Below are 14,911 nucleotides of genomic sequence, written 5' to 3' on the forward strand. Positions count from 1 at the left end.
TGTTTACATGTACTGGAGATGGTGGAGTAAGTGCTGGGGGCTGCTTGTTTAGGGGTTTTTCCCTGCATTGAACAAACAGAGCATCATAAGTTTCTTGAGGTACCTTTTATTGGCTGATTAACTTACCAGCTGATCAGACTTTGCAATGGACAAAAAACAACAACAACAAAAAGATCCTCAATCTACAACAAGAAAAAATAAGATGAAAAAAATAGCCCTCCAAATGTAAAAGTTCGGTTTTTTCTAAATAATTTTGGGCAAGAAATATTAGAAGGCATCAGAAACTCATCCTGTTGCATTTCCATCTACGAAAGAAAACCTTGCTATGCAAATTCATGGAGAGTGCATATAAATGCAAAGTGAAGGATCATGAATGCTCCTTCTCACACTTTGTGTAACCATACCTGAAGCAGGTATTGCTAAAGTATCCAACAGATCCTGAAGTTTCCAACAAAAATAGGAGGAGAATTGTGCATCAAATAACTTTTCAGTTTTCTTTTGGAGAAGTAAACCACCTGTTTTCATAATTTTCCCCTTATTGTTAGGAAAGTCTCCTTTTTAAGACCAAAATCCCATACTTTTCTCCTGCGTTGCACACTTTTCTGAAACCCTAAATGTATGCAATGTGTAATAAAATACCTGATTTTGACATTTGCACACTTAGCAATAAATACTAATCATTATAGAAAATATCTGGCCAGTTCCAAAATAGTTTCACTCCTGTGTATGGGGGTGGATAAATGCAACAGGTGATGATTCAAAGCTCCAAAGGATATAAATCAGTGCAGTATATAAAGGCATTTTGTGATACGTGGACATGAGTCTATTCACAGGCTGGGAATGCTTATATCTTTTTAATGTACACTGAGTTATTATTTCTATAATTTAAAAGGTTTTCTGATAAAGGTTTGAGTGTTCCTGCTGCAAAATCCAATAATCCTTTTCATTTCAATACCATGCAAAACCAAACTTGTTTTAAGCTTTTTTATTTTTAAAAAGGGAGAGTGTTGGTGAATAAATATTACATTGGTGTTGAGCGTTTATGTTACTTTTGATATATTTGTTTGATATTATTAAACTTTTCAGATGTTGGTATTACTGAATGATGGAATATATAAAAAGCATGGGTTAAAATGTAATCTACTGCATTATTAGAAAGAATTAAAGTAGAGGCTGTATTTTACAGTGTCGTCTTTCAAATCTAGCCATGCTGTAAACTGATGTTTGCTGTATGCTCCTCCTGATTTGAAATAGATGAAAGAGAATGAACCTTTAATCACCATGGTTCACACTATGATTGAGAACTCGGCGCTAAGACCGCAACTGTACCATCAAGTAAGGTCTTGGAGAGTGAATGAAATTGCTTTATCATCTGCCAGAATTTTCCTTAGTGACAGTTTTGGTTGTCCCTCAGATTTATCCATGACATTGGTGTTTCTCTCCTTTGCTTTGGAAACCCACAAGTCATCCATGCTTCCCGAAGCGCTGCAGTATCGTTGGCATGGCTTCCGCTGCCTTTTCGTTGTTTACTATTCAATGTACTCTTCTGAATAACTCCTCTCTGTCTAGACTCTTTAATTAGCTGGTGCTTTATGCAGGTGTCCAGTAAAATTCATGAAACTTCCAGTGAGCTTCCAGCATTTGTCTTAGCATGATTCTCTGCAATTAGTGTTCAAAGGTGCTTCTTTCTTTTGACCACTACAAAAGCATGTGAGCGGTGTTTACCTGGTCATTTCTGGCAATTTTGTTTCGTTTTAGGAAGTGGATTTACAAGTTTTTGTTTGCACCTACCAAGCCTTTAGCCACTGAAGAAAGAAAGGATCAAAATTGCTTTGATCTGGGGCCTGTAAATCCAAAAGGCAGTGTCTGTTCATAAAGTCACAGCAGACTTTACTGTGCACACTTACAGAGTATCTGGTGCTGGTTGGCAATGGTAAGATGGAAGAAGAATCAGAAATGTGAATGGAAATATTGGCTGGGAGTTGAGACCTGCACTAACTTATGAGCATGGCCAATCCCTCTCCGTTGGTGCTGGGGCCGAGCTGAACAGCCCCTGTCATGTCAGGGGGTGTTTGAGAAATTTCTTGCCTCAGCCACAATGAAGGTGTTGTTCTCACAAGGGAATATCTGGCCAGTTCCCTTGCATTTACGTTTTTGCCCTTGTGAGCCAAAATTATGCATAAAGGTTGCACAGTTTGAAGAAAAGGAGATGTTCTGCCATGTAAAACAGATGTTTATTACTGCCATGTTTCAAAAAAATGCTGCAGCTTAATCCAATATTTCTTTTTTTTTTTAAAGTCAACTCCACATCGTAAGTTTCCTTCCGATCCAGAAATGCTGCCAAAAAAAAAAAATCTCAGCTTTCCAAAGGAAGTTGGGATGTGAGTGACTGATTTCATGACCATACTATTTATGCTCCTACATGCAAAAGAGGAGCTTTAACTTGGAACCTGGAGGGAAATTGGAATATTTGGAGAGGAATAAGAGAAGTAAGGTGCCCTGGAGCCCTAAATGAAATTTTAGGGGTTTGTTGTAATTTTTTTCAAGGAGCCTGACTGTTAGAATTTTTTAAAAGCAAGTCAGTTCTGTGTGATAGAGTATGTAAGACAAATAGATCTAATGGGTGTACAATGAGCAGAGGTGTTTGAGATGTGTTAAGGGAAACTAGCCCAAGCTTCTAATATTAAATAGGCATATTTGGGATAGCTGTGCCTGGGCTAATCTGCTCCTACCTTTGGGGATGCCAATAAATTCCCAAGTGCTGCCCTGGGCAAGCTCTGCTGCCTGCTGCAGTGTCTGCCTTTGCCTTGCAGGCACATCTGACACTGAATAAACACCTTTTTGGCATTCTTGTCAGAGAAGCAGTGACTCTAACAGGTCCTGAGGACTGAATAACCTGTTGCCACTGGAGATGTGATCTCTTCAGGTCAGAGGGTTTGTGACATGCTGCAAGCTTCTGCAGAAGCTGCCATAGCTGAGGAGTCACAACATCTTCTGCTTCCATGGATAAAGTTTCCTGTGTGAGGTGTTGTATTAAATGACTTTCTGGAGAGGCTAAAAATGCACTCAAAATTTCACTGTCTAAATAGTATTCTAAACTTTTGTAATGCAAAACCAAACCCTTAAAAATTCTGACAACCTTATTTAAAGTCTAAACAACGTATAATTTCTTACTCAAATGAAATAAATTGGTTTAACAGTCATCTTTCCTGCTGCAGTTTTAAAGTCATGTAAATAATTGGGAGAAGCCTCTGTGTAAGTGACTAAAACTTGTTTTGTTGTCAGGATGCTAAAATAGTTTGTGATAACTGCAACCATTCCTGTGGATAAAGAAAAGGATCTTTCTCAGCTTCATTTTATTCAGTTCAGTTTTAGGTCTGAGCTCATTTAGAGTTAAGCAAAGGAAAGCAAGAAAAGTTTGTATTTAATTTGTCTAGCTTCCTTTTTGTAATGATTAATGGTTCTTTAGTAAAACAGCAAAAACCTCTACCATTTCAAATGTGTTATTTATAAGGCACTTTTGCTTGTGATTTGTTACATCTTCAAAGTTATTTAAATCACTTGACTTGCATCAGTCTGCTCTGCAGACTGTGCTATAAATTCACAAGTGCAGGCCATGGAAATTATTCCATATGTACAGACAAAAAAAAGAAGGATTTTTATAGACTAGACCCATTTCTACCTTGGTTTGGGGTTTTTTGCTTCTTTCTGATACTAGATGAAGAATGTTAATCTTGTTCTCCAGTCTTTTTCTCTAAAGCAGTACAGACTGACTTTAAAAAGCAAAATTTTCCTCAATTCCTCTTATATGTGTGAGTTCCCTTAAGGAGGAAAAATTAAAATCTGAGTGCAACAAGGTAACATCCAGATCTTGCCATGGAGAATTGTTCTTATTACGTTAAAAACACTGAAAAATAGCCCTTAAGTTTTTTGTTCCTGTAAGGATAGGGAGGTTTTGCTTATGGCTTGTTATTATTGTTATAGGAGCTGCATAAACTTAAATTGTTGAGCATGTTAAATTTTGAGATGTTTCAGGTTTTGTTATGAATACAAGATGATGGTGTTTGAGTTAAAAATCTTGTATTTTTAATTTGTATTTGAAATGTTTTAGGTCACAGAATTCAAAATTAGAGGAGAATCTTGCTTAATGGGGATAAATGCCCATTTGCCCTGCCTCCTGGCAGCAAGAAGTGAACAAAAGAGCCCCTGGGAAGTCTTGATTTTAATCTTTTGCTTAACAACAAAATGTCCTGGGTTGTCCTGTTTTAATTTCAAGTGCAGCATCCTGTAGAGGTGCATAACTTGCTTTTGGGGTGTGAAACATCCTCCAGGATATTCATTGAATCAAAACAGTAGGTGGAATATGAAAATGGCTTACAGAGTCATGAAATAATGCTGTCACTTCAAAGTTTCTAATATCAACTCCTTAAATAGTTCAGCCACTTGTACCCCAGGGTGTCCAGCACAGGGGATCTCTTCCTTTTTGGAAATCATCTGCTGCTGGTGTGTGACAGAGGTGGGGACTGTACAGATGATGACAAATGATTCCTAAGCTAAGAGGGAGGTTCACTTAAAGTAATTTTGCTTTTTCACAGACAAGATAACACATCTGGCCAAACTCTGCATGTGCAGCTTGCCTTTGAAAAATGCTGAGTTCTGTTCCTAGCTCTCAGGGTGCTGCTCCCTCGGGACTGGGAGGTTTTTGGTGTTAAGAGAGTGGATTTGGTGTGTTTGAGCAGGCAGAGGGAGGCCAGCAGCATCTCCTGTCCCGGGTTCAGTAGATGGCACTCTTGCTCTGGAGTTCCTGCCCTGGCAGAGCCTCTGCAGGAGCGATTTGGCAAGAAAGGCGTTGGTAGAACGTGACTCGAAGGACATTTTGATAACTTGGTCACTGGAGCTCTGCTAATGTGTTTCCCAGGGTTCTGGGGCTGTTGTTTCCAGGATTCTGGGGCTGTGGTTTCTCAGGGTTCTGAGGCTGTTGACCTTGCCTGAGGTGTGTCATTGGGCTTTGCCTGCCACATCTCCCCATCCCTCCATCAGGACGCGATCGCATCCCGCGCCTCTGGCCCCCAGCGCATTCACTGATGGGCTGGGAGAGTTGGAGCTGCTTTTGGCAGGGATGGATTCAGTGGGCTGGGAGAGTTGGAGCTGCTTTTGGCAGGGATGGATTCAGTGGGCTGGGAGAGTTGGAGCTGCTTTTGGCAGGGATGGATTTAGTTATTCACACTGTTTGGGGTGATTTTGTGCTAAGCCTGGGCAAAATGTCAGTGGAAATGTTGGGATGAGGTGGCTCCCCAGCAGTGCCTGCTGGGTGGAGCTGGTGCTGCTGACCGAAGCAAGAAGTGGGCAGCAGTTTGAAAAGTGTGATAGGATTTTAATAAGGAGAATTAGCACGACTGTAGTGTTCTTTGAAAAACTGTTTTCTTTGTCTAATACTTAAAATGTATTCCTTTCAGGATGTTCTGAGGCGTAGGGATGCTGAATTGGCAAACTGTTTTAAACTCGGCTATAATTGAGGTTGAAATGACAGAAAAAAATAAGTGTCTTTCTTTTTAAAAAAGTATCAAAAATACTGGCTTGAAAAAGCAATATATTTTTCCAGCCAAGCCACATAAAATGCTGAGCAGTGACTTGGAAAGGTGTATTTATGTAATAGGGGATAATCTTCCTTCTGTAAAATCTTCCTGTTGTGAAATATAACTAGGTTTCCTCTGCAAGTTAAAGACGTTTGGCCATGTTTATGAGTTTTATTTAAATATTTCCATTCCTCATTTTTCTCTCATTGTGATAAAATCAACAGTAAAACAACACAACTCTGCAATAGTGGGAGTTTAAATAGCTATTTTAATTTGTGTGCCATTCATGAGGTGCAAAAGTGCTGTGGCTTTTTTCATATTCCAACATTCATTTTCATGAAATGTCCATTTCAAAGAAAGTTATTCTGTGTTTTTAATACACTCTTCATACTTCTAAATTGTCACCAGGTACATTTGCATGAGGTATGTGGACATAATATCGTGAAATGAAACACTTTAGTGTGTTGAAGGTTTATTTTATGTTTGGAATGCTTGTCTCATGAACCCTTCCCTGGTCCTTTTATTTATAAGTGTCCCTTAACATGGACTTGTGTCTCAGTAGTCTTCCTTGTACTATTAAGTGACAATTCCCTAATTCTGACAGACACATGGAAGGAAAGCATCTCTGTTGGGACTCTGTACACACAATGTTTTTTTAATTAATTAGAATATGAAGGTTGATAGTGTTATGTCCTTCATCACTGTTTAGGGTATTAAGTAGTTGCTGTGTGTGACAGTTCACTCTAAAGCAAGGAGCTGCCTTTTTCCTTGTAAAATATTATAAAATCTTGTTCCTGGTCAGTAACAGGTTGAACAAGTTAAGAACTTTATGTGAGGGGCTGTATGAAAGTAGTTTGAGGTGCTTTGCATCCTGACTAGCACAAGGTGACAAGTTTGCCTAGGTCCAAAGATAAAATAGAAAAACTTCCATTTGTGGCATTTCTGGTGATGCTCTGTTGGAGGGGAGGAGATCCTAGGAAAAGGAGGAAATCCACATGAAAAATCAGTATGAAAAGTGGTGGCACTTATTGGATGTATCTCTAACAAAATATTTACATAAATCTTGTAAACTTGGGTCATTCTGCTCTGGTTTTGGCTTCAGCTCAGATCACCCTGCTTGTGAAACACCTGACCTTAGTGGGCCTAGAATGGTTAATTCAGAGTAGAATGAGCCCTTCTGTTTAGAATTAATGTAACAAAACTTAGGCACAATGATGCATCATTATTTAGATGTACTCTGGCAATTTCATCTTCCTCCATAATCCATGTTTGGTTGAGTTGTACATCTTTTAAACTGCAGTTTGCATTAGAAACAGCCTGTTAATTTACTGCAGCTCTACTGACAGTCTGCTAGACATTCCATTTAGTTACCCTCATTAATGTATATTGGCTAAATATATATTATTCTATGTGGCAGGTTTACCTTTCAAGCAAAAGCTGATTTCTGTGTTAAAACTCTTAAGCTGAATATTAGTTTTCATTGTCACAGTCCAACTAAGTTGTTTTATGGCAATATTATTCTTCCTTATAGTTAACACAAGAAGAATGTAGGGGTACTCTATACAAATATAGAACTGAAGAGCTGGACATTGATGTAAGTCATTAGTATTCCTTCTTCCTTGTAAATGTTGGTATTTGTCTCTTTTTTTTGATAATAATTTTCCTCTTGGATTTTGGGTTTGAAACCCCACGAGATTGCCAGCAGAAACTGCATGATGATATAGAGGGACATGTCTCTGTAATAAGCTTCTAACTTGCAGGAAATATTACATTTTAGGCTGAAATTTTAACTGTTTGATACAATCAGCTGAGAAACCAGGGGACAGACTGCGAATGTATAAAATCTTTGTAATTTTGTAATACTAAGCAATATGTAAATTAAAATAGAATCTAATACCTATTATTAAGTTGTAAGGATTTAGCTGTAGAATCATAAATTATATGTTTTGAGCCATGCTGCTTCAAGTTATAATAGCACTTCATAGTTTCTTAAGAGGGTTTCTTAAGTAATTTCAAAATGCAAGACTTGATGCCTACATAATTTTAGAATTCTTATTTTAATATTTTCTATGGATTTATGTTATGATTTGATGAAGTTAGATTTTGATTGCTGAAGATGCAAATAACAAAATGCTAATTGTGGTGATTTTCTGCTCTACCCTAGGCTAAGCTTAGCCGTTTATGTGAACAGGATAAAGTCGTGCAAGCACTGGAGGAGAAGCTTCAACAGCTACACAAGGAGAAAGTAGGACAACTGTATTTATTACCTAAAGTGGATGTTATTTTACATGCTTATTATCAGAACATTGATAGCTGAAATAAAAGGAAAATCAGCCCAACGGTGCAGCGCATTAAAAATAATTCTTTTTATTACAATAGTACACGCTTGAGCAAGCTTTGCTCTCAGCAAGTCAGGAGATAGAGATGAATGCAGATAACCCAGCAGCCATACAGAATGTGGTCCTGCAGAGGGATGACTTGCAGAATGGACTGCTCAGCACCTGTCGGGAGGTGTCCCGAGCCACTGCAGTAAGTACCACGTTCTTTCCACCAAAACTTCATCAAGTGGGAAATTATTACATTCCTATTCCTAATTGCATTGGTTCTGCTTGATTTTTTTTTTTACCTGCATCCCAGCAAAAACTGAGTTGTTTTTACTTGCTTGTGTTTTTGTCAAAGGTGGATGGAAAGTGATCTTCTCCCTGCATTCATCGGGGGAAATAATCCATGATTATTTCATTGCACTGAAAGATGATTCATCATCATCTTTCTCTGATTTTGTTGGTTTTTTCTGACCAGGAATGTGTGTATACTGTCTTAATTGGTGTGGTAATTATCATCTTTGAAATATGAGAAATTGATAACAGAAGATAAAAATTTCTTTATTATCGAGAAATTGATAACAAATAATGCAAATAAGCTATTTCACGTGATGGCAAAATAGTGTCAAGCACCAACTGTATTCCACTTACTTTAAGCAAAAGCAGCTGCAGGACTGCCAGAGTCTCTCTCTAATATTGGGCCATTACATTTAAAAGATCTTTCAAATTATTCACTTCCAAAAGTTTTTTTTTTTTAAAGAAAAAGGATAGGGAGGAAATTGCTGTTTACTGTCCTTTTTTACTTTGTGATGACAATGAATAATTTTTTGCCTACTTACAGATATTTCCAAAAAGGTGTCAGATTCCAGGGGGTGCCTGTGGTGAAACCTGTCAGGATGTCAGCCCTAAAATCCTGGTTGCAGTCTGAGTGTTCCTGCCTTGTAGCAGGAATTGGTTGGACGCAGCAAAGGCAACCAGGGGAAAGGAAATCCTCCAGACACTCTTTCCCTCATTAACTTTTCAATTTATTCTAAATGAGTCAATTGCTTGATGTAGGCTGCAAAAGTGAGACAGTGGGGCTGACCTCAAAGAAGAATGATTTTTTTTTTTTTTTCACCTTTTCCTTGTGGTGTTTGCAGCTGCACGTGTGTAGAGCAGTGGTGTGTTGGCAGCCTTGCAGCAGGGCTGGATGAGTTGCATTTTCCCTGCATAATGCACTGCCTGTGCACACACGTGCTGTGCACTCACACATGTGTATTCTGGGTGATAAAAGAGACAAATTTGCATCCATTTTTGTGGCTTTTCTGCCTCGCTGGAAAGACAGCTTAAGATCCACATGCCTGCTGACTATAAATGCATTTTCTGAAGAATTTGATCTTGCCTTTTTTGTCAGTGCTGTTTGTTTGAATTTTCAAAATGCTGTTTGTTTAAATTTTGTTCAGTATCATTAGAAAATCAAAAAGCTGTTTAAGCATTGCATTCTCTAAATTATGTATCTATTTATTTATTGCTGGTGTCTATTTATGTGTTACTTCCTGAAGTTTCATGCCACTGGAAAAAGGGAAAAAAAACTTTTTTTTAGTTGAACTGCATCCATAATTCTTTACATTTGTTATATACTTAGGAATTGGAAAGAGCTTGGAGAGAATATGATAAATTGGAGTATGATGTGACTGTAACAAGGAACCACATGCAGGAGCAGCTCGACCGGCTTGGAGAAATTCAGGTGTGGCAAAGATCTTAAAGTACCCTCAGTTCACTTGGACTTTCTATGAGTTTTAAAACCATACAAATGAAAAAAGGGGGACAAATGGTGAACTAACTTACAAACTTTTAATTTCTTTTTCTATCTTGTAAGTTCTGAAGAAGTCTTCAGGTTTTCCTCTTTTTTTTCACATTTTAACACTGATATTCCTTTGTCTGGAAGCTTCCTTTTTTTGTTTCAGTGAGCAGGTTTGAAACAGGGTGGCTTTCTCAGACCTTAGTTTCTCTGACAGTCATAATACATCTTCACTCCTTCAGTTTCACTGAGTATTTTAAAATTAAATCATTTTATCAAAAGGAGTTATTACAGGAAATGCTGTAGGTGTTGCCTCAGGCCTTACAAACCAAGGGTTCTGCTGTGTATTTTAGTTCTCAGGAATTGGTGCTGAATTCCTGAGGAGAGCTCTCTGTGGCACACTCACAGAGATGGACATGCAGGTGTGCACAGAGATCTGGGACGGGCACATGGGTGTGCTCTGCACTGCAGGATCTTTGCTCCAGGGGTTGATTTTCTGGGCAGCTACAAAAGAAATTACAAAGAAGCCCAAAATCTGGAAATTCTGCATTGACTGGTGCACAGTGTGCGTGTAAATACATTTATATGCAAACACTGGGTCCATCTCCACCTGTTTTGGTTCCCTTTCCATGGCTGTATGTGTGTCTCCTGTGCAAAGTCTGCCTGCATTTTCTTTGGAGACCATGGATGAAATTCTGTTCTTGAAGTGAAGTTTGAATTAGCAGGTTGCTCTCAAATTGACCGAGGCATTATGAAATGAGTCAGTCTTGTATTTTTTGTTCCAGACAATATTTGAATGCTTTATGGGAGAGGGTCTATCATTACTGCCTTTTATTTTCCTTCACTCTGAAAGGATATGCAGAGCAGTCTAAAGAGAGAGAAAGATTTTCCCCTTTTTTTTCCACTTGCAGTATATTGAGCATTGGATGTGTTCATTTTTAAGTTTGGTAGTTACTCCAGAAGTTGAAGTTATTTTCATTATCTTCACAAAATAAAAAAAAAAGAAAGAAATAAAACTCATTGTTATAGAAGCATTATATACTAGATTCAATTATACATTTTTAAGTTTGGGAGTTACTCCAAAAGTTGAAGTTATTTTCATTATCTTTACAAAAAAAAATAATGAAAGAAAGCAATAAAAATCACTGTTATAGAAGCATTATATACTAGATTCTGTTATACATTTGGTAATTAGGGGCCATATATGCTGTTTCTTTGCTGGCAGACTGAATCAGCAGGGATACAACGTGCTCAGATTCAGAAGGAACTGTGGAGAATTCAGGATGTCATGGAGGGTTTACTTAAACATAAACAGCAAAGAAGCTCTTCTGAGGCAGGTAAGCAATAGGGAGTGAAATTGGATCATATAAATTTTTTAAATAAAAGCTCCATCATTGCTTTTGTATGTTTGCAAAAATGGCACAATGGCTAAGAAAAAAAAACCAAAGCAAATACTTCATTAAGTTGATGCTTGGTGTATTTGGTTGATAATAACAGGTTAGAGTTCATATTTTAAAGCTGTTTATTGAAAACCATTTTTCTCTTTTTTTTTCCCCACACCTTCCCCCAAACAGGCATCATGGTATCAAGGACATTTTCTTCTATTAAATATAAAAATGAGGTATGGTTTTAGCATATTTACTATTTTAGCATTATGGAAGTTGTAATGTGGCTATGATAAAAACAAGTGTTACTGTGAATATTTGAAGGATGTCTGAAGGATGTATTCAGTATGTTTCTGTGAAAACACCATATTATGAACTAGTTTTAAAGACTGATAGCTCCACTAGTAATTCTAACACTCATTTGTACTGTGTCTCTGTATTCTCACTGGTATGTTTCTCTTTTCCATTTCTTACCTTTTCCTCTCCCTAGGCTCTTAACATAGAAATATAAACCCTGATTTGTGGATGTGTTTTCTACCCACCACACTTTTCATGGGAAGAAATACATTGCTTTATATGTTTATTCAGATATTGAGCCTGGTTCTCAGATGGCCAGAGCACCCACAAGAAGAGCTGAGACTGTGGGAGCTCCCAAATGTTCAATTCCTCTGAAAATCTGGCTGGAAGTTACAGTTTTAAAGGGACATTGTCATGGTTATCCAAAGTGTGTGCAATATCCATCTGGCTTACAGAACTTTCTAAAAGTCTCATTTATGTAAAAATCTTTCAAAAGATAATGGATTTCATTTTCAAAAGCAGGATTGAGAGAGGTTGTGCCTGTGCAACAGAACGTGCAGGTGCTAGATTTATTTTTTTCCTTTTTTGTTAAATGTGACATTGTCCCTTTAACTGCAAAATCTATAGCTGCTGTAGCCATGGTAATATATTTTTCTTTTTAAGTTATAAATAACTGTACCAGGTGCTCATGTCTAAATAAGGTGACTATTCTACAATCTTTAGGAAGAGGAAGTAGTCCCACCTCGTCCTCCACTCCCTCGGTCCTATGACTTTACAGAGCATCCTCCCATAATCCCCCCTCTGCCCTGTGATAGCAGCTCCTTGCTCTGTTATAGCAGGGGCCCAGTACATCTGACAGAAGAAAAGAAGATGTACCAAGTTCAAGGATATCAGAGAAATGGATCTTACTGTGTAAGTGGCTTCAACTGCCACGTTGTTCTTGAAGCATCCTCCCTCCTTTGCACAACCACCGTTTTTGTTTACTCATCTGGCTACTTCTGTCTTATGGTTTCACTTTTATTTGGTTTTGTTTAGAGCTGCATCATTTGCTCTTCACATTCTCCTTTCATCTGTTCTGTGCGTATATAAAATGTCTTAAGACTTAAATTTGATACATTTAGATTCTTCTCCTCACTGGTTCTTTAGAAAACCCTGGGCTCAGCTTTTGAAGCTTATACCAATTTGTTTCCAGAACATCATTAAAAAAACCCCACAACTCTGCCTTTCTATGGCAATTTTTTCTGATTGTCTGCAAATGTTGTTACTCAAATTAACTACCAGAAAACACTTTTTTCCTACCACTTGAAGGATGGAACACTGTCTTCAAGTGAGAGCAGAGTTACCACAAAATAATTGGTTTGAGTCTTAAGACATAAATCCTTGTAGCAAAGTGCCTGTTTATTTACCTCATCCCTTGCTGTTCCTCAGGGTCCTGATTATAGGCTTTATAAGAGTGAACCCGAGTTAACTACAGTAGCAGAAGTGGATGAGTCTAATGGTGAAGAAAAAACAGAACCAGTTTCAGAATCAGAATCTTCTGCTAAAGGTTTGTCCCCAGGCACGGTGTTTGCAACCTTTCAGCTTCCTCACAAGAGCTCAGCTGTGTTGTAGAAGCTGCCTGATGGTTTGTGCCTTTGCAGCCTGTCCATTTCTCAGTTTGATGGAGCAGCTTCCACAATAAAATAATGATTTAATTATATGACGAGAGAAATTTCAGTCAATTACACCGCAGAAAAATCAAACATTACACTCACCAACAAGCCTGAAATCCTTATTGACACCATGTCTAATCACATCACTCACATTCCCCACACACCATTCCCTTGAACAATTACCCATTTTATGTTCTTGCCCTTGAACAATTACTGAGTTTTTGAATCGAGCTCCCGATGTTATGTCGCTGGAACCTCCAAAAAGGCAGCACCACAGAATTTTCAGGCTCTCATAAGGCAGGGAAACAATGTCTTTTTCTTTTTTTTAATCTTGTAATTGTTGGATTGCCTTCTGTCCTCTGATATAATAGGAATAATGATCATGACCTTGGAGTGTACAGACAATAAAGGTCTTTGCAATTGCTAAATGCTTTAGATTCTTCTCTTCATCTAGCTCCCATAAAAGCTACTAATTGCTTGGTAGAGTCTTTTACCAGGAAGTGCTTCTCAATTCTGTTTGTTAAAACACACAGAATAGTTTGTTAAAGGTGACTTGAGGAAAAAGCTCAGCTTTAACACCTCCCAAAAACCATATTAAGAACTTTGAGGAAAGCTACCTAAACTTAGCTAATTTTTTTTTACCCCAAGGATTGATGTTGCCAGTGGCAGCAGGATCACTGCCTTCTGTTTTGGTGCTGTGAGCATTTACAGAGCAGGCTGATGCAATGGTAACAGAATTTTACCAAGATTTGTGATTATACAAAGATATTGTTTTCATCAGAATGGTCATAGAGGTTTTTAACACCAAGGTTAGCATACAATTTGGGTATAAACTATGTGAATGGCCCTGTGATATAATTAAGCTTGCACTTACCACACAATTTGTCAATTCAGACTCTCTGGGGAATTTGCTGAGATACAATGTTAAGGCACATAATTAAATTGCTGTTAACTTGGTGGCAGAAAATGGAATATTTATCCTGAGATTTGCTAATCATCAATGACCTAAATTGAGAAACTTGTCCTTCTGACAACATGCCTAGGCTTCACTGACCTGTGATGTTTCTGATTATTCACAGTAATTTATGTCAAGAGGTGAAATAATGATAAAGACAAAATGAGAAAATCTACACTATGTAAAGAAACCCAGCACTTTTTAAGCACCCTAATCTGCTTTCTGTCTCAAAGACAGAAATTGTTTTATTCTGTCCATTTGTGGAGAAACAGTCCTCAGTCAGGGAAAGCAATAGTGCAAGTTCCTCTAAGATAAATAATGTTTAGAGGTGTGGAGCAGAATAACTGCAGTGGTAGCAAGCAGTGAGAGGCTCTGTATACTCTAAAACTCCCTTCAGTGTGTGGTTTATCATAGCTGTGTTTTATCATTTGAGCAGGTGAATTTTCTAACAGACATTTCTTGTTCTGGGCATTCACTCACAGTAACAATCCCTGTGCAGTAGGAAAATGGAACCATGTGTGATTGTTTCAGTTCTGTTATAGTGTCTAAGCCACGACAGGAAGCATTTTTATGCCATTCTGTCTTAAGTTTTTAAGCTGATGAGGAAAAAAAATTTAAAGGCAGCTCATCTCTGAGTTTTTTCTACCTTGCTGTTTAAAGAAGTTATACCTCAATGATGGTAGTTTCTTATTGAGGGTGGTTCTAAAAATAAATATTTGCAGAGGAAATTTAAAAAGGTTTTTCTAGTGGTTGTGCACTGTGGTTGGTGTGCTAAGCACTTCCCATGCCAGCCATTTCCCTCTTTTCAAACATCAATTAAAGAGGAAATGGGAGCATGTCAAATATGAGAGCAGAGGAGTGTTTGTGACCCACGTGGTACGTAAGAAAATGGAATTCTGCTGTGTTTTATCCTTTTTTATGTCTAAAGGAGACCCAAACTGCTGC

At 37.9% G+C, this 14,911-nt stretch overlaps 1 protein-coding gene across 8 annotated transcripts in view; it reads left to right on the top strand.

Moving 5' to 3' along the window:
- The window catches only part of PLEKHA5 (pleckstrin homology domain containing A5), a 161,447-nt gene that overhangs the window by 132,774 nt on the left and 13,762 nt on the right, over positions 1-14,911 (top strand). For 7 of the 8 annotated variants that reach the window (XM_084206406.1, XM_084206404.1, XM_084206408.1 and 4 more), the window contains exons 13-19: positions 7,108-7,170; positions 7,741-7,821; positions 7,956-8,105; positions 9,522-9,623; positions 10,903-11,014; positions 11,252-11,298; positions 12,788-12,905. In XM_084206406.1, the coding sequence (XP_084062532.1) occupies positions 7,108-7,170; positions 7,741-7,821; positions 7,956-8,105; positions 9,522-9,623; positions 10,903-11,014; positions 11,252-11,298; positions 12,788-12,905 (673 nt within the window). Of the gene's footprint in view, positions 1-1,254; positions 1,336-7,107; positions 7,171-7,740; positions 7,822-7,955; positions 8,106-9,521; positions 9,624-10,902; positions 11,015-11,251; positions 11,299-12,082; positions 12,272-12,787; positions 12,906-14,911 lie in introns of all 8 variants that reach the window. The other variant, XM_084206411.1, reaches the window with a different exon arrangement.

Source organism: Fringilla coelebs (assembly GCF_963513975.1).
Source record: "Fringilla coelebs genome assembly, chromosome: 5".
In the NCBI taxonomy this organism is placed as follows: domain Eukaryota; kingdom Metazoa; phylum Chordata; class Aves; order Passeriformes; family Fringillidae; genus Fringilla; species Fringilla coelebs.